The sequence below is a fragment of the Nuphar pumila genome, chromosome 7 (genome assembly GCF_984573655.1).
Source record: "Nuphar pumila chromosome 7, dmNupPumi1.hap1.1, whole genome shotgun sequence".
Lineage (NCBI taxonomy): Eukaryota > Viridiplantae > Streptophyta > Magnoliopsida > Nymphaeales > Nymphaeaceae > Nuphar > Nuphar pumila.
Genome location: NC_143255.1, coordinates 21,018,677 through 21,044,954, shown reverse-complemented (window position 1 = coordinate 21,044,954; position 26,278 = coordinate 21,018,677). Strand labels below are relative to the sequence as shown.

The following is a 26,278-nucleotide window of genomic DNA, read 5'->3' as shown; positions in this document are numbered from 1 at the left end:
CTAATCTAACGGTTCTGGTGATGATGTTTTATCTCTTACATTGGATCCATTAACTATTGCATGAGAAACACATCTGTGCTCCTTTTCTCACTCGAGATAAAAAAGGGGAACCCGTACCTCAAAATCGACGCGGGGCGAGCGTAATTGAGGACGGGCTAAGGTGACAAGGCACGGGCGTGCTCCGTTGCAAAATCTGCGAAGGTACGACATGTTAATACGAAAAAATGAAAGAAGAAGAAGGGACAGAGGTGCAACCTCTGCCCACTGTCCGGCCTGCAAAAGAAACACGGGCAGGGGACCAGAAACTTAAAGGCAGCAGGGGCCTCGTGTTAGTTTTGGATCATGGATCCGACCCGCACCACATTTCAAGGATCCATCTTGGGATGCGTGGGCGGTGGCATGTTTGTAATTAGTCTTTACTTGTGTAATGTCATACTATGTACAACACTTATAAATATTAAGTAAAAGAGGGAAAACCCTATTGCCGCCAACACCTCTCTTCTCTCTTTACCTCATCTCTAACCCTTGCAGGTGGATATTTTTTACATGGTATCAAAGCACAGGCGCATAAATCAATCATCTAGAAGGCCTCTAAAGACCAACATTTGCAGTTAAAGAACGTAGGTTTATTTCTCTCCCTTCTTCCTTAATCAGTTTTGCTTCTTTCCTCCTTTTTCTTATAAATCTTTCACGTCATTCCAGTTTTTCTTTTTTGGTTCTTCTCATTCTCAATATTTCTGGTACGCACGTCTTAACATCTTGTTTTAGTCTGCCGAGTTTTTGTTTTCTCCCCAAAATATTTTTGATTCTTTCCCTTTTTCTGGTTCGCACGTTACTATTTTCTGTGTAACGTGTGTGCTGATATCTTTTTTAGCACACAGCAGCATTGCTGCTTCCTTTTCTCTGTGTAACTTGTGTGCTGATATCATTTTCAGCACACAACAACATTGCTGTATCCTCTTTCTCTGAATAACGTGTGTGCTGATATTAATTTCAGCACACAGCATTGCTGTCTCCTCTTCAATACACTGTTAGAACAGTTTTGGCTTCTCATTCTTCATATAATCCATGGATTCCAAGTTGAACCCTAGTTTTCTTACTCACCTCATGACCCACAAGTTATCTCATGATAACTACTTACTTTGGAAACGTCAGATTGTGCCCTTTATTCGCAGTCATGGTCTTTATGGGCATCTAGATGGGCGATCACCCGCCCCATCTACACATATCATGCAAGAAATAACAGGTGAAGATGGGAAGGTGAGTCAACTTCGAACCACCAATCCTGCTTATGACATATGGGTACAACGGGATCAAACATTAGTTGCTTACATAACTTCTACACTTTCTGATCGTGTTTTACAAACTATTTTTGATGATCAATCTGCTGCCGAGTTGTGGAATGGACTAGCTCATTCCTTTTCTCAGGTTTCTGAATCTCGGGCTTTGCAACTCAAGTGGCAATTTCAATCCATGCGAAAAGGAAACAAATCTATTACAGAGTTCATGGGGGATGTCAGGGTTATTACAGATCAGTTAGCTGCCATTGGAAGTCCTGTATCAGATAAGGACATGGTACAACAGGTATTAGGTAGCCTTGGACCTGAATATCGCATGTTTTGCACAACACTCCAGGTTGTCTCAGTTCTTCCATGTTTTGATGATCTTCAATCTAAGCTTTTGCAATATGAGGTCAGTTTAAATCAGGAACACGCGTCAGATGATACTCATCCTGTGATGATGGCACATACGCCTATTCAAACAGGAGCCTTATTTACTCCTCCTCGTCCAAATGGAACAACTATAAACAAAGGAGGATTACTACCTACACCAGCTGGAGGAGGCCTTGGCTCAGGCAGTGTACCACGAGGGGAACGTGTTCCTACTTGTTTTCTACGCAACAAGCAGGGACATGTTAAAGCAAATTGCTGGTACAATCCTCAGAACCGGAACAAAACAGGGAGGCCAGGGCAGAGGGCAACTTAGACGTTTGCACGCACTCCTCAGGGACAGGTACTTCCACAGGACGTACAAAATATCCTTATGACTACTTTCAATCAGATGAACTTGCGTCAAAATGATGATGGTATATGGTATATTGATTCAGGGGCAGCAACACATGTTACTTCTGGTGCAGGTAAATTTTCTCACTTGACTCCTTACACTGGAAATGACACTATAGTCATAGGAGATGGATCTCACCACCCCATCTCTCACACTGGAAATGTCTCCCTTTCTTTGCCCGAATCTCAATTACCCTTGTCAAATGTCTTACTCACACCTGCTATTCAAAAGAATATTCTATCTGTGTCTAAATTAGTTGATGAAACAAATTCTTCCGTTGAATTTACTCCTGTTTATCTTAAGGATCTTCACACCAAGAAGACGCTCGCTAAAGGTGAACGGCGTGGGAACATGTACGTCTTTGAAGAATCTAATGTGCCTTTGAAGACGTCGTCTTCCGTAGCCGTGGCTTCTTCAGCTCCTTCCTTTCCAACATTTTTGAGTCGATCTACAGATCATAGTTCTTCATCTAGAGTCTTGAAACTTAATAAGCCAGACTTATGGCATCTTCGTTTGGGTCATTGTAGTCAAGTTTTTCTTGACAAGTTGTCTGCTAAAGGTCTAATACCCGCAGTCAGTTTAGAGTCAAAATGTCCAAGTTGTCATTTATGCAAAAGTCATGTACTTCCTTTTCATAGTATCAATAAAAGAGCAACAAAACCTTTTGAGATTATATGCTCAGATGTTTGGGGTCCTGCGCCCACTGCCTCTCTTTCTGGATCTCGATACTATGTACTCTTTCTTGATTCTTACACTCGTTTTAGTTGGATTTACTTCATGAAAAACAAACATGAAGTTTTCAAGTTGTTCAAACAGTTTCATGCACTAGTCCAAAGCCAATTCAATACCAATGTTGTATATTTCCAGTGTGATGGGGGGGGGGGAGAATACATATCCCATGATTTTAGTGAATATTTGAAGGAGCATGGCATTACACGTAACATTTCTTGCCCTCATACTCCTCAACAAAATGGAGTAGCTGAGAGAAAACACAAGCATATTGTTGAGACAGCCTTGAGCATGATGCACACTGTGGGTATTCCCTTCTCTCTTTGGACTGAGACTTTCCATACAACTGTTTATGTTATCAACAGGTTGCCCATGACCATCCTTGAAGATAATTCTCCATACTTTGTTCTTTATAATTGTCATCCATCATATGAAGAACTACATCCTTTTGGTTGTGTATGTTATGTTCACATTGATCATTCATTGAAAAATAAGTTTCAAGACAGAGCTGTACAATGCAAGTTTCTTGGGTATGCAGATGAATATAAGGGATACAGGTGTTATGATCCTCATACAGGCAAAATTCGGGTATCTAGAAATGTTGTTTTTGATGATGAAAATCTTGACACTCTGGGTTCGTCTTCCACAGATACACAGGACAATTATGATCCTTGGCTCAGTGACTCACTTTTATATGACTCGTTGCCTTATGAGGATTCATCTTTATTAACAGACAATGAACCCTATGCTTTCGATGTGGAACCACATATGGAAGACATTCCTCCTACAACAACATCCTCACGTTTTTCTGGTCTTGTTTATTCTCGTAGAGCCCATCCAGTCAATGATGAGACTCCTCTACGACGTTCCACTCAGATTAGACATCCTATAGATCGCTAGGTAAGTTATAACAATTTCTCTTTGGATTTTCAAACATTTCTAACCAGAGTGTCCAAAGAAACAGAACCTTCCTCTTTTCATGATGCTGTACATTCCCGTGCCTGGGTAGAGGCGATGAATGAGGAAATGGAAGCATTGCATGAATGCAATACATGGGAAATTGTACCAAGGTCAGATAACAAGAATGTTATAGGGTCCAAATGGGTGTACAAGATCAAGCACAAACCGGATGGCAGTGTTGAGCGCTATAAAGATCGTCTAGTCGCACGAGGTTTCACACAACAGTATGGGCAGAACTACGATGAAACGTTCAGCCCAATAGTAAAATTGGGCACTGTCAGGATTATCATTGCATTGGCATTACAACATGGATGGTCACTCAGTCAACTTGATGTTAAAAATGCCTTTTTGCATGGTGAACTAAAGGAAGAAGTTTACATGGAGCAACCACCTGGTTATAGTATGCATGATTCATCCAATTGGGTATGTAAACTTCGACGCTCTCTTTATGGCTTGAAACAAGCTTTTCGATCTTGGTTTGAGAGTTTTTCCACGGAGATCCAGCATCATGGGTTCACTAAAAGTGTCCTAGATCATTCATTGTTCATATTCAAAAGTGATTCAGCTATTGTTTGGGTGCTTATATATGTTGATGACATCATTATTACCGGGAGTGATGAGGTTCACATATCTTGGGTTAAGTCTATGCTGATGGCTAAATTCAAGATGAAAGACTTGGGTCCTTTGCGATATTTTTTGGGTGTGGAAGTTGTTGGAGAATTGTAAACCAATTAGCACACCTTGCCTTCTAAATCATAAGCTAAGTGCAAAAGAAGGCACTACTTATCATGATCCTACTTTGTATCGTCGAGTTGTAGGGATGTTACAATACTTAACATTCACTAGGCCTGACATAGCATACTCTGTCAATCAGGCTTCAGAGTTTATGCATGCTCCTACAGATGTACATATGGAAGGAGTAAAAAGGATCCTTCGGTATTTAAAGGGTACGATTGGAGATGGCTTGATGTACACCAAGGACACATCTTATATGTCAGGGCATCGACTATTCACCTACACAGACGCGGACTGGGCGGGTGATCCTGACGATCGAAGATCAGTTTCGGGCTATTGCATTCTTATCGGCAATAATATTGTAACATGGAGTAGCAAGAAGCAAAAGGCAGTGGCGCGATCTAGTACTGAAGCAGAATATCGTGCAATGGCAGCAGGAACAGCCGATGTTACATGGGTGAGACATCTACTGCAAGAATTACAAGAACCAATCTCGTCCTCTATGCTTCTTTGCGATAATCAGAGTGCTATTAATATTGCCTTCAATCCCATCCTTCATTGTCGCACGAAGCATATCGAGATCGATCAACATTTTGTTAGGCAAAAGGTGGAAGAAAAAGAAATTGAACCTGCATATGTTCGGTCAGATATGCAAGTTGCTGACATCTTTACCAAGGGATTATCCACTCATCAGTTTTGGGCACTCAAAGGCAAGTTGAGCATGATCAAAGACCATACTCAACTTGAGGGAGGCTGTTAGTTTTGGATCATGGATTCGACCCGCACCACATTCCAAGGATCCATCTTGGGATGCGTGGGCGGTGGCATGTTTGTAATTAGTCTTTACTTCTTGTGTAATGTCATACTATGTACAACACTTATAAATATTAAGTAAAAGAGGGAAAACCCTATTGCCGCCAACACCTCTCTTCTCTCTCTTCTCTCTTTACCTCATCTCTAACCCTTGCAGGTGGATATTTTTGACACCTCGCCCGTGCCTGATGAAGACCGAGAGGCAGGTCGATTGCCCTGCCTGACAGGAGGTTCAAACGACAGGGGCCTTGCCCCTGCCTGAGCAACTACGAGGAGGCAGGTTCAAAACCCTTGCATGATACATCCAAAAAAGGGGGAAAAAGGGTAGAGACAAGGGGCGAACCCCTGTCTGCCGAGGGAAAAGAGGGTCAGGGGGGCAGGGGCGCTGCCCTTGCCTGGCTGCCGAAAAAATGAGTGGCAAGGGCCAAAGCCCCTGCCTAATAGAGTGAGGGTAGGCAGGGCTTCGCCTTGCTTGCCTATCGTAGGGAAAAAAGGCAAGGGAAAAAATCCCCTGCCGACAAGGGACATATGGCAGGGGCGTCACCCCTGTCGAAAAGAGACAGACGGCAGGGGGGAATCACCCCTGCCAAACTGCCGAAGAACGAAGAGGGAGAAGACGAGAGGTAGGGGTTACCTGTGAGAGAAGTAGGAGGGTCTCGTCACCAACACTCGCATGATCGCATGAGAAGGGTTGCGGTGGAGGAGGGCGAACACCGAGAGATGGGAGCGAGCGACAGAAAGGGTGTGCGTGTGGTCGCCGACGTCGAGTGCCAAAACACGAGCAGAATGGAGGGAGCGACACTAGGGTTGCGGTCGCATGCAGGGAGTTGGTGCTGTCATCGACCGACGTTGCACGTGGAGAGGGCGGAGCCGAGAGCAGAGCCGAGAGGGAGCCGAGAGAGGAGGAGCGCAGGGAGAGGGGAGGCCTTTCGTTAAGAGAGGCCTCTCCCCTGTGTGTTCTCTTAAAGACACGGGGCGGGGCGGGGGGGGGGGGCATGAATCGGGAAACCCCAAAGGGGTTTCCTTTTTTCTAGAAGGGGAACGGGGGATCGTGACTGTGGAGAGGGGAAAGGGTTTTAAAAGAAAAAAACCCTCGCCTCGCCCTCTGTTTATAACCTTAGCGGGTTAACAGGTCTGAGTCGGATCCGACCCAGATTCAATTTTTCTTTTCTTGAAAAATGAGGCTTTTACACACTTCCTACATACAGCTTATAGGATCCCTGATGTATCTAAGCATTACTCGACCAGATATTTCACATGCAGTTCATACTGCAAGTCAATTTCAACATGCACCAACATCTGTTCATATGAGTGCAGTTATGAGAATCATCAGATACATAAAAGGATCATTAAATAAGGGAGTATTCTTATCCTCATCTTCTGATTTAAAATTAATAGCTTATACCGACTCTGATTGGGAAGGTGACCCAAATAACCGTTACTCCACCACTGACTTTTGTGTGTTTTTAGGAGACTCGCTGATCTCATAGAGATGTAAAAAGCAACAAAAAGTGCCACTATCCTCTACAGAAGCTGAATATTGAGCCATGTCAACTACTACCATGAAAATTGTATGGACTCATCAACTATTAGAAGACATGTGGATTAATGTAGAAGGGCCCACCAAACTATGTTGTTTTCACAAGAGCAATTTATATTACCAAAAATCATACATTTCATGAGCGGACCAAACACATTGAGATTGACTGTCACTATGTTTGAGAAGCATATCTGAAAGTAGTCATAGATCTTTCGTATGTAACTTCAGAATATCAGTTGGCAAATTTCTTCACAAAAGCTCTATACTCTCTGCAATTCAACTTCCTTCTTGGCAAACTTTCGGTTATCATGCCCTAAGTTTGAGGGGGGGTGTTAAATTATAATCTCTAAACATTGTAATTATATATATTTTATATATATATAAATGAAGATACATATACATATATATTTCATATATATGTACATATATCTACCAACTTATATATATAAAATATATATTCTTTTCTCGTATTAGTCGTAGGGATATTTTAGTCTTTTTCTCCATTTTACGCATATTCACTTTTTAAATATGTTTGTAATTTCTTTTCTTATTTTTTCTTTTCTTTTCTTTTTTTTTGTACTATTATACCTTGGGGGGCCCACACACTAGTTGTTGGGCCCCTCCAACGGTCACATTTATGACCGTTGGAGGGGCTCCAACGACTATATGGGGAGCCCCTCCAAGGGTCATTGTATGCCCTATAAATATGGGCCTCCTCTCTTGTATTCTTTAAGGCTTTGAGACAAAGCCATTGCTTATTTAATAGAGTTTTTCATTCTATTTTATGCCTTAGTGCATTTGTGAGCCATTGTGGGTTATGCCTTTGTGCACAAGTGTTCTAAGTGTTCTTATTGTGCCTTTGTGCACACGTCATTCATCAAGAACTTAGTGTCTTGATTATAGTGTCTCTTTTGAAGACACTTTTACATAATCAATGCGAAAAATAAAAATATCATTCTTGAATTTGTTTTTGACTAAATTGTGAAATATTTGAAAATGTGAAAAAACTTCAGACTTGTGTTTAAGGAAATAAATCCAAGTTTCTCTCATAAAATCATCCAATTTATTTTTATAATACATAAAACCACCTTTTGATATAATAGGTGCAGGTCCTCACACATCCGAATGTATTAACTCAAGTGATCGGGAAGAAACAAAGGTTCTTTCTTGAAAGGGTAATCTCTTCATTTTACCAAGAATACAATTTTCACATGTAAAATTTTCAAAATTACAAAATTTTTTCATCTTTAAAAAAAACTAAATCTTGGATATACTAGGATGATCAAGTCTCTTATGCCATAGATCCAGATCCAATTTTTGAACATTGCAGCAAAATGTATTCTTGGGTATTTTCAAAAAATTCATGTAGTACAAGCCTCATTCTCTATGGCCTTCCCTAATAAGCTGCCTTGATTGGCGATCCTGCACTCGACAACCACGAGAGGAGAAGAAAACATTACATCCATAGTCAGATAATTGAGAAACAAATAAAAGATTTCAGTTTAATTTAGGAATATATCTAATTTTTAGAATACAAAATCTTTTTGAGTTTTGAGAAATATTTTTAAAATTTCCTATTCCTTTTAGCTCAAGAGATATTCCATCACTAGTGAAAACGTTTGACCCACTTGAGTCATGACATTCGGATAACATATCACCATTTGGTGTCATATAAAAAGAGGCACTTGAGTTAAGAAGCCAAAGAAATTTACCAGGATCGGAGAGGCCGAAGAAAGAAACTGCGACTTTAGTGGATGAGGATGCTCCTTTGAGTAGAGATTGAAGAGCCTCCACTAATTGTGTCAAGGACATGTTTATAATAGATAGATCACTTGACTCATATGGAGGTCCAAGAGAGGCAACCTTCTTCTCATAAGATTTCTTCAATTTAGGACAATACGTTTTCACGTGTCTCGGTTCACGATAATAGTAGCAAATAACTTTCTTTCTTTCATACTCATTGCCTTCTCATCATTTGGCCTTCCATAGTGTGGTAGTTTGTAAGTACAAACATAGTTTTTTGATCTAGATATAGCTAAAATCGAGTCATCATCACTCTTAGAGATTCACTTTTTAAGCCTATCCTCCTCCATACTTAATTTTTCTATAGTGTCTTCTATCGAAGGGACTTTTCCTCGATGAAGAAAAACAGATTTGGTGGATTCAAACTCCGATCTCAATCCATTAATAAATTGGTAAAAGTACTTCGCGTTTATTTGATTTTGGTGGATTTCTATATCTTTCGGACAATGTCACTTTGATTCAAGAAGAGCCAATTCTTTCCATAGTTGAGACAAACCATTATAATATTCTCTAATTTTTTGTCTCCTTAAACCATATTTCGTATCTTATCTCGCAAGTTGCATACATGTGCAATATCTTTAAGAGAATACATTCTCTTAAGATAATCCCATGCATTGTTTGCATGCTCGAATTTAGCAAGATTTAAACACTTCTCAATGTCGACGCTACTAATAAGCCAAAACATAATCTTGGCATGTCACATTCTTCATTCCTTCCACTTTTTCTCATAAGTGGTCATTGCTTTATTTTTCTCAACCTTCGTAAGAGGTACCTCTTTCTCACCTTCTACTTTGGTAAGGATTAGTTTGGGTTTCGGATCAGTCCCATCCACTAATCTCCACAACCATTTTCCCCATATGAGATGTTTCATAATTGAAGCTCATGTTATATAATTTGAATCATTAGCTTGATGGGTTTTATGGTAACATTTTCATTTTCATCTATTTTACAAGGGTAAAGATAAAAAAAGAGACTAGAGAGGAGAGAACTAGAGCAAGGGTGGAAATCATGAGCACTCCACCACCATGCAAACACAATCGATCAAGAGCACGAACACTTCTTTTCCGTGAAAGCACCAGCAACCTATTTCTTGAAAACAATCACCATCTTACTAGTACTTGAATAAGAATTGCAATAGACTTTCATACTTTCAAATTTGGAGTAGCACGTTTCCCAATGTACTAAAAACAATTTCAGCTTGATCACCAAGATCTTATAACATGTAAGGAAATGAGTTCCTTCAAAGATGTTCACTCAATCACCAATAGTAGAACTTCAAGAGAGTTCCACCAAAATACCAAATGAACACTCAAAAGAACCATAAATGGGTTCTCTCACAAACACCCACTAAAGGGAGATAAAAACAAGAGATAAAAAATAATGATTTTATTCATCTCAACATATGCAAGATTTATACATTTGTAGTGTAGGAGGCCATAGAGAGTCATTTGGACCCCAATGGCTCTAAATAGAGCCGTTGGGACCCTAACGGTTCCCTATGTTGACTAGTCAACATTTGTTGACTAGTTCAAATGTAACAAAAAAAATAAAGAAAACCTAAAGAGACTATTCCTAGTAATTATTCTTAATTACATTACATATATATATATATATATATATATATATGTACATTTATATATATATGTACATTTACATTTTTAACAATGTATGCTAATGGAGATTCCAAAAATAACCATTTCCCATAAAAGAGCAAAAAGGTAGTGAAAAAGATTAGAAAATACATGAAGAGATTTTGGAAATCCCTAATACAACAAATTTTAACATCATAAGAAACAACAAGATTTTTCACAAACCCCAGCAATGTTTTATAAAAACATTAACTTGGTCACCACATGCAATCACCTCATTGACCTCTAACTCAACATCCTGAAAATCCGAGTGTATCAACACATACGACAAGAGATTAAAATACAATATCAGCAATAACCATACCAATGATCATGCACCAACAATACTCGTTATCTAAACTGACAGTAAAAACTAGCTACAACCACAAGAGGTGGACACACCTCACCTCACACATTGTTGTAAAACTGTAAATAACATCAACTACAACGGGTGCACACAATTCACCACACACATGGTTATAAAACTGATAAAACATCCTTAGGTCTTTGAGGCCTCTTTACATTCTTAGTAATAGGAATAGATTTATATTTGGAAACAAAGGCTCTATAGGATTTAGACAAAAAGTGGTAGGGGACAAAATTACACATGGGATATTAAGTGCATGACCTCTTTCCTTTACAGATGGTGATAGGGAGGTCAAGATCACTTGTTGACACAAGTCATGGTTCTGACTCTTTTAGGCTAAACTTTCATCATTGAATGTATCATTGGAATTTTGTGTTCTGTTAGACTTGGGAGAATCATTGTAATGTAGTGTCATTCCTTGTCATCTAGGGTATTTTTTGCATAGTTGGCAAACTTGTGACTTGGATTCGGATCACCTGACCGGTCGACTCGGTAACTCAGGCGGGTTAAGACTATGCATTTTCTAGTGTGAAGATTTGGAAAAAATCAAACTGCATACAGTATAATCACTAAATTTAGCACATTACATCAATGACTAAGTTATATAAGTATTCAACTATACATAATTGTTAATTTTATTATTTAAAACCATATGATTCTTTATAACAAGTATCCTTTTATAGCATTACACATTAAAACCACAAAACACATGACAAAAAACACATAAGAGGCATGTGGAGTGGTGGTCCTGAACCGGTGACCCATTTGCGGTCTAATCCGGGTCGACTCGGGTGATTCCTGAGTCAACTCGCCGGGTTGGCCAACTATGGTTTTTGTTCCCTTTATCCTAGATGTATTCGTTGCATTCCCCTAATGCATTCACTCTCTTCCTCTCATATATTTCTTTTTTTAACTGTTTGGCAGATCTGTGGTCTCTACCCTATATTCCCATATCTGGTGGTGAAAAGATATGTATTGCTGGCCATGAACTAGATGTTATTGCTGCTCCGGTATTTCCAGTCACTTCTAAATGCTCTATTGAAAGGTTTTGAAGTTAAAGCTGTTGCATGCATATGGGGTTATATGTGTGCTTAGTCTTCATGGTCTGTAGACTTTTTGGACTTCATATATATAGACTTCCAGCATAAGTGAGTGTTCCACAAAGATTTTATGAATTTAAGCATAACTATTTGCACATCTCCAAATTTCTGGGGCCATAATTTTACCATCTGGTATACTTCAAGGTGGATTTGCTATCATAAAGAAAAGAAATTGTAATAATTTGAGGAGGATTACTGATTTTTTATTAATAATATTTTTTTTTGGTTATCACATCAGTGTTGTTCAGCCTACATCTTAGTGATTTTCTGGATAAAAATGTCTCTTTTTGTGAATTAATATTCTCTAGGTGACTGGTTCTTTCTAGGAGGTTTAATGGAGATATGAATGTTCGTGTCTCTTCCACCTAATGCATATGGGTAATGAGGATCTGGGTGTGGCGCAAATGCCTTTGAGGAAATCCACCCCATTCATCTAAAAGATGAAACATTTTCAATGCCAACTGAGTGAAGCATTTGAATCTACAAGTTGGGAATTTCTTCTCGAATTTATGGGAGGTTTGGTTTTGGAGTCAAGCAGGAAGAATAGGACAAGAAGATTCTTTTGGCAACTTCATGTTAAAATATAGGTATATATATTCATATATATATATATATTTATATATAAATGTATACAGTTATGTAATAGGCAATGCCCATCAGAGGCATTTTTGTCTTTTTACCCTTGTAATAGTTTTTGTCCACTAGGGACGGATCTGTTTTTTTCTTTTATTAATTTTTGTTATTTTACAAATGTCTTTTTGATTTAATGTAAGGGCTCTATGGTCAAAAGACCATAGAGTCATTGGGATTACTCCCAACAACTCTTGGGAGCTCCCCAAGGCCGTTCCATGTTGTATATATAGGGGTGTTCACCCACCTTCAAACTAATGCTTTTCTTAAGTATTTGTTAAACAATAAAGTGATATTTTTTATGTTGCTAGAGTTCTTTTCATTGGCCTCTAGAAGCCATTGTATGCACTTTTGTGCTTTTGTATTGGCTTTGCTCTTTGTATTGTCCCTTAGTGGACTTGTATTTATATTTAAGAACATTGTATTTTGCATTTCCGCTTGTTTCATTACATAGTATCAGAGCCTCTTGGATTCTTGGACATCGGAATGTGGTGCTCGTGGTGATAAGGGAGCAAGTATTTGTGGTTGGTGTAATCATGCTCATCCTCCTACCTTTCTCTCTCTACCTCTCTTTCTCTTCATGGAGCAAGAAACAAATATTGAACTCTCTTTCAAGCTGAATGAGACTAACTATATGATGTGGTCTGCCACAATGGAGAACCACCTAAAGGGAAGAAACTTTGGAGGTATGTGATGGGTGCTACTCCCGAGCCTCTTCTAAAGCTCACCAAACTTGGAGGCGTAGAAACGACTCTTGAAGAAGATCAAAATAAAGCTATTTATGATAATCAAATGAAGGTCGAAGATTGGGATAATAACCATGCTAAAATCCTAGCATGGTTCATGAATAATGTCGATATTAAGATATGTGCCATCATTACTAAATTTAGAAAGACAAATGAGGCATGGTTCTTTTTAAAGGTTATGTATACCCAAAAAGACCTTGCAAGACAATATTTCTTGCAAGAGAACATTAGAACTACTAAACAATGGGACATGAGTGTCCGAGACTACTTTAGTGCCTTATCCCGTTTGTGGGATGAGTTCACCCTCCTTGAATCTAAGTGGGTTGCCGTCGCAGATATAAAACTTAAGCATGAACAAATGAAAAAAAACATTTTTTTATTTATTTTTGCATGGTCTATGCCCAGAGTTTGAACAAGTTAGATCTTCCTTTCTCCGTAGATATTTTGCTATGCCTCTAGAATAGTGTCTTGCCGAAATATGCCAATAAGAAACTCATCTTGGAATGACTAAAGGAGGAGATGAAGTCTTGGCCGTGGCTAGACCAGTAACAATATGAGGTTATACAAGCCTCCACATTTTGAGAGGCAAAACAACAATGGAGGATACAATTGAGGATCAAGAAAAATTATTTGCCACTATTGTAATGAACTGGCATGTCCTAAACTTAAATACAAGGTGGCTTTCGTTGAAGAATCCACATCTAATAACAGTGAATAGACAAATGGAGATCTTAAAGATACTATTAGTCAATTGATAAAGTCACTCCAACAATTTCTCAAGACATCATCTTTTACTTCAAGTGCCACTATTGTTTTATCATGTCCTCCAGGTATGTGCTTTTGGATTCTTGACTTGGGAGCTTCCTTTCACTTGATTCCACCTTAAAATGTTTTTTTTGATATATGAATTAACTCAAATTTACCTTGTGTTTCAACCGCCGATGAGACATCTTTGAAGATCCAAAGTATTAGAACTTTAGATTCTAAAAATTTGCAAAAATTCTTTGTTCCAAAAATTAGAGTTCCTAAATTAAATTAATTTTTTTTTTCTGTTTTCCAAATTTTTGACTATGGATGCAAAATCTCCTTGTCATCTAAATGTTGTTTCGTGCAGGCAGTCAAAGAAGCTAATTGGGCAAGGCCATAGGAGAGATCTCTACTTCATTGATTTTTTATCTCTTCCATCCAAATCTTTTTATAAGTATGTCCAAGATAAAGATGTTAAGATATAGTTAATCTCTCTCTCTCTCTCTCTCTATATATATATATATATATATAAACCGAAATACCCCTTAGGGGTATTCCGGTCTTTTCACCAAATAGGTGTCAGCCCCTAATGGGTCGATATTTTATCTTTTTGCTTTTGTACTTTTATCTTTTTGCTTTTGTACCTTTTTTTTTTGTTTTTTTGCTGTTCTTTTTCTTTTTGGTTTTGTACCTTTTTTGTTTTTTGCTTTTGTCTTTTTCTATGCAAAAGGGGCAGCTCATATGACTGTTGGAGCTGCCCCAACGGTCACAAATGTGACCGTTGGGTGCAGCCCCAACAGTCACATGTTCAGCCCCTTATTCTCATTGTATTATAAATAGCCCCTTGGGCCATGTATATTTTTCAACTCTTTGGAGTGCCTTTTTATGCAATAACAATTTGTTAAGACCCTTGTGTGGGTGGTTTCGTTGATTCAATCAAGTATTCTACTTGATTGAAAGTGTGTTCTTGCATGTGTATCAGATTCGATCCACTTCATTACAAAAGACATTGTTCCTTGGCATAAAAGACTTGAAAATCCTAGCTTATCAAAGATGTATCTTTTCTCCTTTACGAAAAAATTTTGGAATGAAAAAGATATTTCTTGCAAAGATTGCATTCTTAGGAAAATAAAATCTATTCCTGTTCCAAATAAAACCTTTATTTCAAAAATACCTGTGAGACCCATCTCCTATCATGTCTAAAGGTGACTTCGTATTATGTTACATTTATTGATGACTTTACTAGATATATATCAATTTCGAAGCAATATTTCTATACTTAGGTTCAATTCGGGTGAAGAATATGTCAAAAGATTTTCAAAATTATTTAAAACAAAATCAAATTTGTCATCAAAGATCTTGCCCTAGAACTCCTAAAAAAAATAGGTTGACAAAAAGAAAACATAGGCATATCATAGAAACCACTAAAACCCTACTTATCTTTAAAGATGTTCATAAAAACTTTTGTATTGAAGCTGTCTTTGTAAAGAAAGCAAGAGAAATACCAAAGATCCACCAAGGTCATACAATGATCAAAAGAGAGTGCACAAGCACAAGTCCATAAATGGACAATACACAAGCTAATCAATGGCAAATACATAAGATCACAAGTGACACCAATGAGCACACAAAAAAACACACAACATAAAAATAATAAATCTTTATTGAGTTAGAATCAAGGTTGCTAGACTAAGAAGCAAAAGCGGGAAACAATACAAGAAGCAAAAGTGAGAAGCGAGGCATTTTAAAATTTATAGGAAGTGAGAAGCGATGTATCAATTTGGAAGTGAAACAATAATAAAAAATGAAGCAATATGATAACTGAATATGAATCAAATAAGAAACAAATAACAACTAAAATAAAATTGAATTATTCTTATATTTCATGATTTTTAGTGGAAGAATTAAATTTTTGTTAAAATCTAATAATGATGGTTGCCAATTTAGAGAAAGCATATGAGAAACGAGTGGAAGCGTTAGCGGAAGCACATAAAAAATATGAAAAGAAACATGAGAAAAACATATAGGAAACATAAACGATGCCTTTGAGAAGCATAGAAGAAGCGTGAGGGAATCGAGATTCCCATGATGTTTCAGAAGTGAGGAGTATCATGCTTCCGAAGCGAGTTTTTGGGAAGCGCGCTTCCCACCTACCTAAGAAACTTTCGGTAACTCTGGTTAGAATGCTTATGAAAGCATTAAAGAAAATATGAACAATAGGTCTTTTTTTATATCCAGCGTAGGAGGGCCAAGGGAGCCCCAATATAGTTGTTGGGAGCTCCCAACGACTATAAATATAGCCGTTGGGGAACCCCAATGACTCTATGGTCTAAAAAACCTTAGATACCAATAAGAAGACAAAATTAAAGAAAAATAACAAAAGGTCAAATATGCCCCTAATGTGTTGAACCTATTATAAGTGTACAAAATGACCAAAATACTCCTAAAGGAAATAACCTATTACAAATAATTAAACATGATATACATACATAAATATATATATATATATATATATCTATATATATATATATCTTAACAATCCCCCTCAAACTTACGAATAACCAAAAAGTTTGTAAATACAAGTCTTCAAATGCCTTTCTCGACTATATTCATCTTCATGATATGATGTATCAACAAAAATTACTTTCTCAATCAATATCATCTTTAAGAACATGTGGATAGAATAAAACAAACATTCCATCTACATAATGAAAAATATCTTAATTAAATAGTTTTAAGCAATGTTGTATCGTGTACCGTTTTGTATGATACAATATGATACATTTCATAACTATGACCTAACTCGATATGATACACACTTGTATCACGATACGAGTATCTACCGTATCCATATCGGCTGTATCGTATGATACAACCCTGTATCATACGATACGTGTCTGATGCACTTTAAAAGGGCCGAAACTTGACTTTTTGAATTTTGGGTTTTAAAGACCTCTCTAGAGATGATTCTCTCATTTGTGTAGAGGCCTTTAGAGGAGAACCCACACACCCTAAGAGGCGTAAGAGCGATTTGGGTGCCGATTCGTGCATAAGAGAGATGTCTTTTGCGTGAGCGATTACAAGATATTTAATATTTTGTATTGTTTTTGTGAGATATGCAATTACTTTCTCATAGAGACATAAATGCTTCATATGTGATTTTATGGTTGTATTTTATGCAATTCATCATTGCTTCATGTGTTATGATTTTTTTTTAAATTTTTGTTTTTTTTTGTTTTTCTTATTTTTTGAAAATTTTGGATTTTTTTTATTAAAAAATCATGATTTTTTATGATACGCTATGATACTGATCTAACTTTGGCCCTGACCAATACGTGTAACGATACGCTACTTGCAACCTTGTTTTTAAGAGAAAACAAAAAAGGTTTTAACAAAATAGTTATAAACTATATGTATATAGTTTCAAAACAAATATATTTTGAACAAGTACAATACAAATTAAAGTGAATAGATATAATATTACAATATATATTTAAGCAAGGTACAATAGCCATTAAGATAGACACGATAAATATACTTTAAAAACATTTTTTAGGAATTATTGTTTAGATAATCATAATGAAATACTTAACATATTTTTCAAGAAATTATAAATGCTGAACATAGTAGAATTTTGATCACTAAAGTCTAAAAGACAAGCACATATTAGACATAAAATATCAAGATATAAATAATTATGCAAAATTAAAGTCTCAAAGGCTTCGGTAAACATTTCAAATAATGGTACATATCATTAATTATACTAAGCAAAACACGACAACATGCATGTTAAATGTAAGGGTTTGAAAGAGCTTACAAAAATGCAAGCTAACCAACATGGAACAAATCTAAATATCCTCAACATATATATCCAACATGCAATTAAATCATATTTAATATACATAATGCATGAAATTTTTTCAATGAATAACCATTTTCCATACAAGGAAAAACGGGCAGTGAAAAAGATAAGAAAATACATGAAGTGATTTTAAAAATCCAACATACAACAAATCATAACAAGAGGAATAATATTTGCAAATCTCAATAATAGTTTGTGCACCACAATCAATCACCTCCAACTCAGCATCTGCAAAATTTGAGTGTATCAGTGCGTAGGACAAGTGATCAAACACAAATGTTAGCAATAACCATACCAATGACTGTTATATCGTGTATTTTCACACCTAGTTAAATTTGAGATTTTCGAAAATTTGGCTAAGTATAGAAGAAAAATTGGTTGATTCTCAATTTTAGGCTGATGCTTTGGAGTCTGGGCTTGACCCAGGTCTCATTGTCAAGGCCAAAACGAGCCACTCAAAACGTGAGAAAAAGTTTTATTTTCAACTTTTAAATTCAAGCGAAATTTGAGTTATTTTCAGATGAATTTCGGAAGTGAAATTCAAGTTATATATCGTTTGATGCGTCTCGAAATTCTAAGCATAATGATATTTATTCTTTGATTCGAGCTACGGTTGGCCCGAAAATCGCATTTTTTTGAAAAATTGAGCAGTTTGTCGGTTTGGATTTGGATCAGACCGGATCTGATGGATTTGATCCAAATTAATATGGATTTTGACTCTATCCCAGAGTTACCGGAAGCTTCTTAGGTAGGTGGGAAGCTCGCTTCCCAGAAACTCGCTTCGGAAGCGCGATACTCCTCGCTTCGAAAACTTCATGGGAATCTAGATTCCCCCACGCTTCTTCTATGCTTCCCACCAGTGTTATTAAAAACACGCCTCACCTCAAGGAGAGGGGCTTTGTGCCTTGAGGCACAGGCATAAGGCGCAAAAGCCCTGAGGCGCACGCCTCATACGCCTTGAGGCGTACGCCTCAGGGCGAGGCACGCCTCACCTTGTCAATGTGTTTTTATAAGAAATCAGCTCAATGAGTTTGGGGGGACTTTCAAATCAACTGGGGTACCATCAACTTCTCAAGAGTTGTATTGGTTTCAGCACACATGAACTGGAAAGGTAAGAGATGGAAATTTATCTGGCGAGTGGGGGGCGTTATCTGCTTGGAAGGCAATCTGGACTGAGCGCAACCAGCGGATTTTCAGAGGAATATACACAGACCCTGCTGCATTCCAGGATCTATTAAGGTGGGAAGTTACAAACAGAGAATGGCCTCGATGCTCGACTGAATGGATTGGAGGTAACAAGGCCATTTTTGTGTGGATCGACTAGGCAGATCTGTCCTCACAAATCACAACCCTACATGGCTGCTGGTTTCACTGTTTTTAATTTTGTAGTTGTTGTTTTCTGTTTAAAGGGGTCCTGATATCTCATCACACCCATTCATACGTTCTCTGTGATTTATACTGCTGAAGCAATGGAATTTATTCTTCAAAAAAAAAAATCTCCTGAACTTGTTCAGTTCTTAATTTCCCTTCCATGCATGGCTCAAGGGAAAAAAATAATAGGTTTTGATGTTAATGAAGCCTTATATGCACATACATTATGCATATGAAAGCTTCAACTGTGTATTGTGTCACATGTCACCCGCACAAGCATGAGAGGAAGAATATCACCCGTGTGATGGATAGCTTGGTTCCTCAGTATTGATAGTATATTTATCCTGGTTGCATGGGCGGGTGGTGCTTCAAATTAGCAGAACACTAGCATATGCAGATGCTACCATGGTTCTATAATGTATTCTTTTCCTCAAAAAGTTACTGTATTCAGGTGTCTTGTTTCTGAGAGAGCATTTTCAAGTCTTGCCCTTTCATATGTTACAACATTATGTTGTGTTGATGCATACGATTTTGATAGGTTTTTGCTAATTTTTGCCGTTGGTGGCTGTTCATGCTGCTGAGATTATGCAAATGGATCGGTCGATGGTTGTCGACAACCAAAACCTGAGCGAGCGGCCCCAGATTTAGAATCCACTGCAGGTCATGGTGGCACCCCTAATTAATCAAGAGGATGGAGATGGACTGATCATCAGATCGGGTCTGATCCATAAGAAACCGGGTCGCAAACATAAGCCCAAAAAAAAAATTCTTTCGTGGGGCGCTGCCCCCTACAGGCCCCCACCAGGGGCGGCCCTTCCTGGACCCCCGACCCGCGCCGGGGGGAGCCCCCGGACCCCCCTACTGCAAGGGCAAAAACTCTGAATCAGGCTCCACAACTCATCATCTAGACGAACCGACGTACCTTGAAATCTGAAGAAGGGTTTTTGGGAAAAGGAAATGATTTTTCGGTTCTTCCTCTATAGAAGAATGGCGAGTAGCAGAGAGAGAGAGAGAGAGAGAGAGAGAGAGAGAGAGAGAGAGATTTTATCTGGTTTTTTATAACACTTATGCTTCGGTTTTGCGTCAGTTAGCTTCATTACTTGCTGAAATTGGATTGAACACAGAAGGGGCCCATGCTTTCTCTACTACATATGGCTATTCTCTGGATATTTTTTTAGCTCTGTTTTTTTTTCCTGCAAATGCGGTAAGAGAACAATTTAATTGAAGAGAATTTTGGTTTCTAATGTATGAAAAATAACATAAATAAGATCTCATGCTGTGATTGAATTTTGGTTTCTTAGATACTTAATTAGATCAAGTTGTTGCATTAATGTTACTTTTACATGTTAATCTCATATTTCTTCAGTATTTATTTGAGATTTTTTATTTCTTGTTGGTTGTTGCTTCATCAATAAAGCATTTTTTATTTATTTATAATTTTAGATATTTTTTATAGTTTTTTTTAAGTTTTCAAATTTTTTTTTGAGGCTTACACCTCGAGGCTTACGCCTCGAAGCTTACGCCTCACCTCAGATTTTGGTGGAGCGCCTCGCTACGCCTCAACGCTTTTCACAACACTGCTTCCCACACACATGGTCTATGCTTCCTATATGTTTTTCTCACGTTTCTTTTCATGTATTTTCTCTCATGCTTTCACTCACTTTTCATGTACTTTCTTTAAATTTGTAATAACCTCAAATTTTGTAATTTATTTATTTAAATTTATTTGAAAATAACAGGTATTTTTCTAAATTTGGGCCTCGGATCCGTTACCGGATCCATAAAAGAACGTGTAAATAACCCACAATGGGGTATTAAAACTATACTTATAATAGTTAAATAAATAATTAATAGTATAAAAGAAAAGAAAAAAAGAAGAAGAAGAAAAAAACGAGTATTTAAGGTTGGATCCGTGTTTGGATCCAAATGGATCCAACATATGGATCTAAGATCCATAAAATGGTCTTTATATCCATATTCATAATAAAACTAATAATATAATATATGAATAAAATTTAAAATTTTTATTTATTTAATTATCCGAGGATCCACAGTTGGATCCATTCGGATCCAACTGATGGATCCATATGGTTGGGGGTCGGGTTACGGGCCTCGGGTCCGGACCCGAGCCGCACCCCCTGTGTAACCCTTTTTAAAGAAAGGGGCAACCCGATAAGGGTTGCCCGTTAGGTCTTCAACAAATCAAGAAGGGGCAAGAGGTGGGGGTTACGCAGGCGTAACCGAAACCCCACCCATCTCGGCAAGAAGGGGGGGTTCGGCGATAAATGGGAGGTGGAAGAGGGGGTCTCACCCTCTTCCCTCATCTCCCTCATTTCTCCCTTCCCTCATCTCTCTCTCCCTCGATCTCTCTCCCTCTATCACTCTCTCTGTCGAGTTGGGTGAGAGGAGGTCGCCGGCGAGCTGCGGCAGCCCACGTCCACCATTGCCGACCTCCAGCGATCTCCTCGTCACGGCAGCAACAAGGAGCAGCCCAGCTGACCGTGCCTCCAACCTCCGACCGCCGGAAAGATCGTCGGAAAACCAGCGAACAAGGTACGGGCTCTCTCTCTCTTTTGAAATCGGGTGAGAAAGGGGGTATAAACTGGATGTTATGTAAACTTTTTGTTGGGAAATCTCATTTTTATATTCTGTGAGTTTTTCACATGCTCCTTGAGAAGGAGTTATTTTCAGCAAGCAAGGGAAGTTTCAGCTCGAATGGGTTAGGGTTGCAGGATGGCTTTTTGAAACCATTAAGAATCTGGTTTTTGGATTTAAAACTGTTTTTTAGTTCGATCGGTGTTATAATATGAGTTGGGCATCATTTGTTTTGTTAGGAGTTCATGATTAGGATATGAATACATTGATCCTTCTTGTTGTATGATGTCCAAATTTGTGGATTTACCCTGATTCCAATTTAAAACTATTCAGATATTTTTTTTTTCATGTCTCAATACTCTTGTATGGGCTCACGATTTGAGGTGGTTCAACATACCAAAAATTTGATTTGTTTGTTCACCTAATAGTTTGGAATCCCCTGTTGCATAAGGGATTTATGATAAGTATGAGTAAGGTCTGCCAAGAATGTGATGTAATAATATGTACGTATGGTAGGATCCTGTTATTGTCAGGATATACTGATTTTATTTCTTCTTAATTGCATGTATCTCGGTACCAAGCTCTTTACCCAGAATAGTGATCTGTGGTTTTGGTAATGGAGCGATTGTTGTCATAAGCTCTTTACTCTAGCAAGTTACCGTGACTATTTCATCTAGATATGCAGGTTTATCATACTTAATGAGCATCCGTGGGATTTAAATTATGCTTTCTTGTTAATACATTCATTTTATTGTTTAAGATGCATATAGATTTATTTATCATCTTCATATAAGGGGTTCTATTATAACCATGAGTGGTCCAGTAGGTGTTATTTAACACAAGCATATAATTAAATTGATTCTGAACTTCTGGCTATGGATATATATATATTGACGCGGAGTTTTGAGGGGATTTATTTTTCTAATTGTGCATAAGCATACCTCATGTTCTGAAATTTTTCTTTGGTATTTCTGTGGGTATGCAGCGGGTGCCTGGCAAACCCAGCTGAGCTGGACTCGGCTGGGCAGGCCTCGGCTGGGCAGGCCTCGGCCCCACCCGGCCTAGCCTATTGGCTGGTTCGAGGCAGTGGGCAGGCCCCTGCCAGTCCTGGCCCTGTTCAGCTAGGTCTCGACAGGCTGGACCGGCCTGTCGAGCCTGCTGAACTGAGTAGAGTGGGCATTGGCTGGAAAACACCTAGTTTTCGGTGGGTCTGGCAGTACTTGCCAAGTGCTGGCAGATTCCACCTGAGAAAAAAAAAAGTGATGTTAGTTCAAAGATACGTGTGGTGCGCTGTTCTTTTGAATTCTAGTTTCCTGTTAAGAGGGTGCATTTGAGTACATGTTAAGGAATAGGATTGTTACTTGACAGAATATGTTGAAGGTAACATTGGTGTACTTATACATTTAACTTATGAATAGGTCACGTGTGTTATCACTTGAATACTCATATACTTGACTAAAATGTGTAGTGTATAAGGGTGAGCATAAGGTATGAATATGTGAGTAAAGCGTGTATATGACAGGAATACTTGCATTAACTGAAATTTATGAGTTTTGCATGATTGTTCACATGTTATAATTGAAATGATGCATTGGTCAGGAATTGTGCAATGAATGAAAATATGCCTTGCATGTTGGTGTGAGAACTCATGCTCATGTATTTAAATATTATTGATTTTGTCGCGGATGAATGTGCAATGAAAAGTGTGTGAAAAGAATGCATGAGTGACATACTCTTTATGATTTTGCTTATGAATGTAGTGATGATCAAATTGGATCATCAGGGGCTGGGTGAGCCTCGAGAACCAATCGTTCTCTGTTTTAGTTATCTGGATTGCATTGCAACAAATCAAATGTGATATTATTTTACTGCACTGTTCTATGTTGTCACGGGTTGTGGTCCCGTGAAAAGCTTAGCATGCTGATGTGCAAGCTTATATTATTAATTCTGCATGTAAATTTGCAAATGTAAAAGGAATGAATTAATAACCAGATAAAAGAAAATAAAGAACAGTGTAATTCACTTTTTCCTTGATATCCCTGCTTTAGCGTGGGAATCTTGGATATTGCGGTTTAGGGGAAACCGTGAGGATACAAAAACTCCGTGTGCGTTTTGTTGCCCCTGAACCCGATATTGAGGTTCTTCTCCTGGCCACGGTTTTAGGGAGAATCCGCCACTTTACCTGGGAGTGGTGTGTTAGTCACAGCTGTGAGTTTGTTTGGTATACCAAGAAAGTGGCGCCAGTGGATGCTGTTTTCTATGGTGTCCCCGACTTTGGATGCTGTTTTCCAAAGTTCCGATGGATCGTGTTGTTTCCTGATATCGGTCGAGGGCTAAGTTTGGAACCCGGTAACAAAATACAAATTGTGTGTGAAGCTACCCCGGGAACCCTACTTGACCTCGGAGATTGTACCCGTTTGGTGTATCCGCGGGCAATGATAAATTAAAAAGAGGAACTTAAGGATTGTGTGCATTTAATAGGACATGCATATGGAAAGAGGAAAACTTAAATGGAAGATAATAAATGGTTCACGCATTGTACATAAATCATGCATATTCTTGCTCTGCATTAGTTCATGCATGTTTACCTGTTCACTTAGTTGTTTATGTTGATCATTGTATGATGTTGATCTATTTTACATTTAATTGCCTTATTGATTAAGTTGTGATCAATGTTGCATATTTTGTGTTCCCTCCTGTTAAATGTTTAATTATGCATGAATGGTTAATTGACTTAGTAATTGATTATAATCGTATTCCTCAAAATATTACATGGATCTTATTTGTGCTATTTTTTTTATTTGATTCATTAGGGAAACCTGTACGCAGAATTCTTCGGATTTCTGACCCTCTTATTTTATTGGTTTTTTCCAGGCACAGGTGATCAGTGAAGTCGACTCGCTTCTGAGGGATACGAGGGTCACATTTGTTTCAGACGGCTTCACTTACGGACAGAGTGGCTCTACTTGTATTTTCTTTTAGTTCTTCTGATTTTCTGCAAATTTGATATTTCACTTTGACATTGAACATATTACTCTTATTGATTCATTAATAAAAGGGTTCAGTGGATTGATTATGATTGATAAATGTAAGTTGCTTTGTGGAGTGTGGTTATCCAACTGAAATTGGAACTGTAGGGACCCCAGGTCTCTGGGAGGTTTTCCGCGACTCTTAGAAAAAAAAGAAAAAAAAATATTCCGCATTTTTCAAAGGTAGGAGTTGGGGTCGTTACAAAATTAGTAACTATCATTGTTAGATTTTAACAAAAATTAACTCTTTTACTCAAAAATCATGAAATATAAGAATGATCAATTTTATTTTAGTTTTTATTTGTTTCTTGTTCGATTCCTATTCAATTACCATATTGTCTCATTTTTTTAATATTTTGCTTTTAAATTGATACTTCACTTCCCGCTTCCTATAAATTTTAAAATGTTTCGCTTCTCGTTTTCGCTTCCCGTATCGTTTCCTGCTTCCGCTTCCTAGTTTGGGAACCTTGCTCTATCCAAGACTCATATTAATCTGGATTTGATCCAGCCCAAGACCCATTTGAATTTTCGGAGATGGATTTGGATCTGGATCCAGATCCATGCTCAACGATTTTTCCAACTTTAAATTCATTAGAAACGTTTAAATTTGAGTTAATTAATGCTAAGAAGCCTCCCAAGTTAATGTGGTAATTTTTGGAAGCTTCTGGAAATTTATTTATGATTTAATATTAAATAAATAAATAATTAATTAATTTAATGTAATTCCAAAAATTTAATTTGAAATTTGTTTAGAACTCTTAATAGATCCCTTAAACATACCTAGAAGCATGTAAGAAGGTTTGAGAAACATAGAGTCCAAATGAATTAAAACTTTGAAAAGTCAACTTGGAGAGTTTTGAAATTTCCGGAAAACCCAAGAGAGAAGAGAGCCATAATGGGCTGCACTCTCTTCTCCGGCCCATCTAGGAGGGTGGGGGGCATCCCCCCTTCTTGGCTTATTTATAGATCAAAAAAATAATGAGAGAGAGAGAGAGAGAGAGAGAGAGAGAGAGAGAGAGAGAGAGAGAGGTTCCTTCTTCAATCGTCCGGCGTTTTCCACTATCATTCTTGTTTTCTTTTCGATTCACGGTCAATGTACGGGTTTATCTCTTGTTTCGAACGAGAAAAAGAGAGTGAATTTGAATTCCATGCAATATTTTGGTAAAAAATTAAAAATACATGAATAAGGAGTGGATCTAGACATTTGCTCGAATTAGTGTTTGATATCCCTCTTTTTCGAAATTATTTTTGGGGGAAATTTATATTTTGACGCTTGACATTGTGGAACCCTAAATCGGGGCAGATTTGCCATGTTTGAATTATGTGCAAATCTGTCCCAGATTTAGGGCACGTGAAATCAGGAAATTTTAAGGCAAAATCATGGAGTACATGTATGTTTTTGTGGAAACAAAAGATAATTATTGTATTAGCATATGGTTTGCTTTATGAATCTGAGTGTACGTGATTCCAAAGGTGAGTATATATGCATACCTGTAAAGCGCCTGCTTGTAAATATGCATACCTAATGATAAGAGTGCTTATGCATGATTATGTACATT

The 26,278-nt window shown here is 37.8% G+C and overlaps 1 protein-coding gene across 7 annotated transcripts in view; it reads left to right on the top strand.

The window, feature by feature from the left end:
* The window catches only part of LOC149831459 (Metallo-hydrolase/oxidoreductase superfamily protein), a 133,080-nt gene that overhangs the window by 53,897 nt on the left and 52,905 nt on the right, over nucleotides 1-26,278 (top strand). For 6 of the 7 annotated variants that reach the window (XR_016433017.1, XR_016433018.1, XM_090012081.1 and 3 more), the window contains exon 7: nucleotides 11,564-11,649. Coding sequence is in view for 5 of the 7 variants with exons in the window: in XM_090012081.1 (XP_089868207.1) it covers nucleotides 11,564-11,649 (86 nt within the window). In the remaining 2 variants the exon portion in view is untranslated. Of the gene's footprint in view, nucleotides 1-11,563; nucleotides 11,685-26,278 lie in introns of all 7 variants that reach the window. The other variant, XM_090012082.1, reaches the window with a different exon arrangement.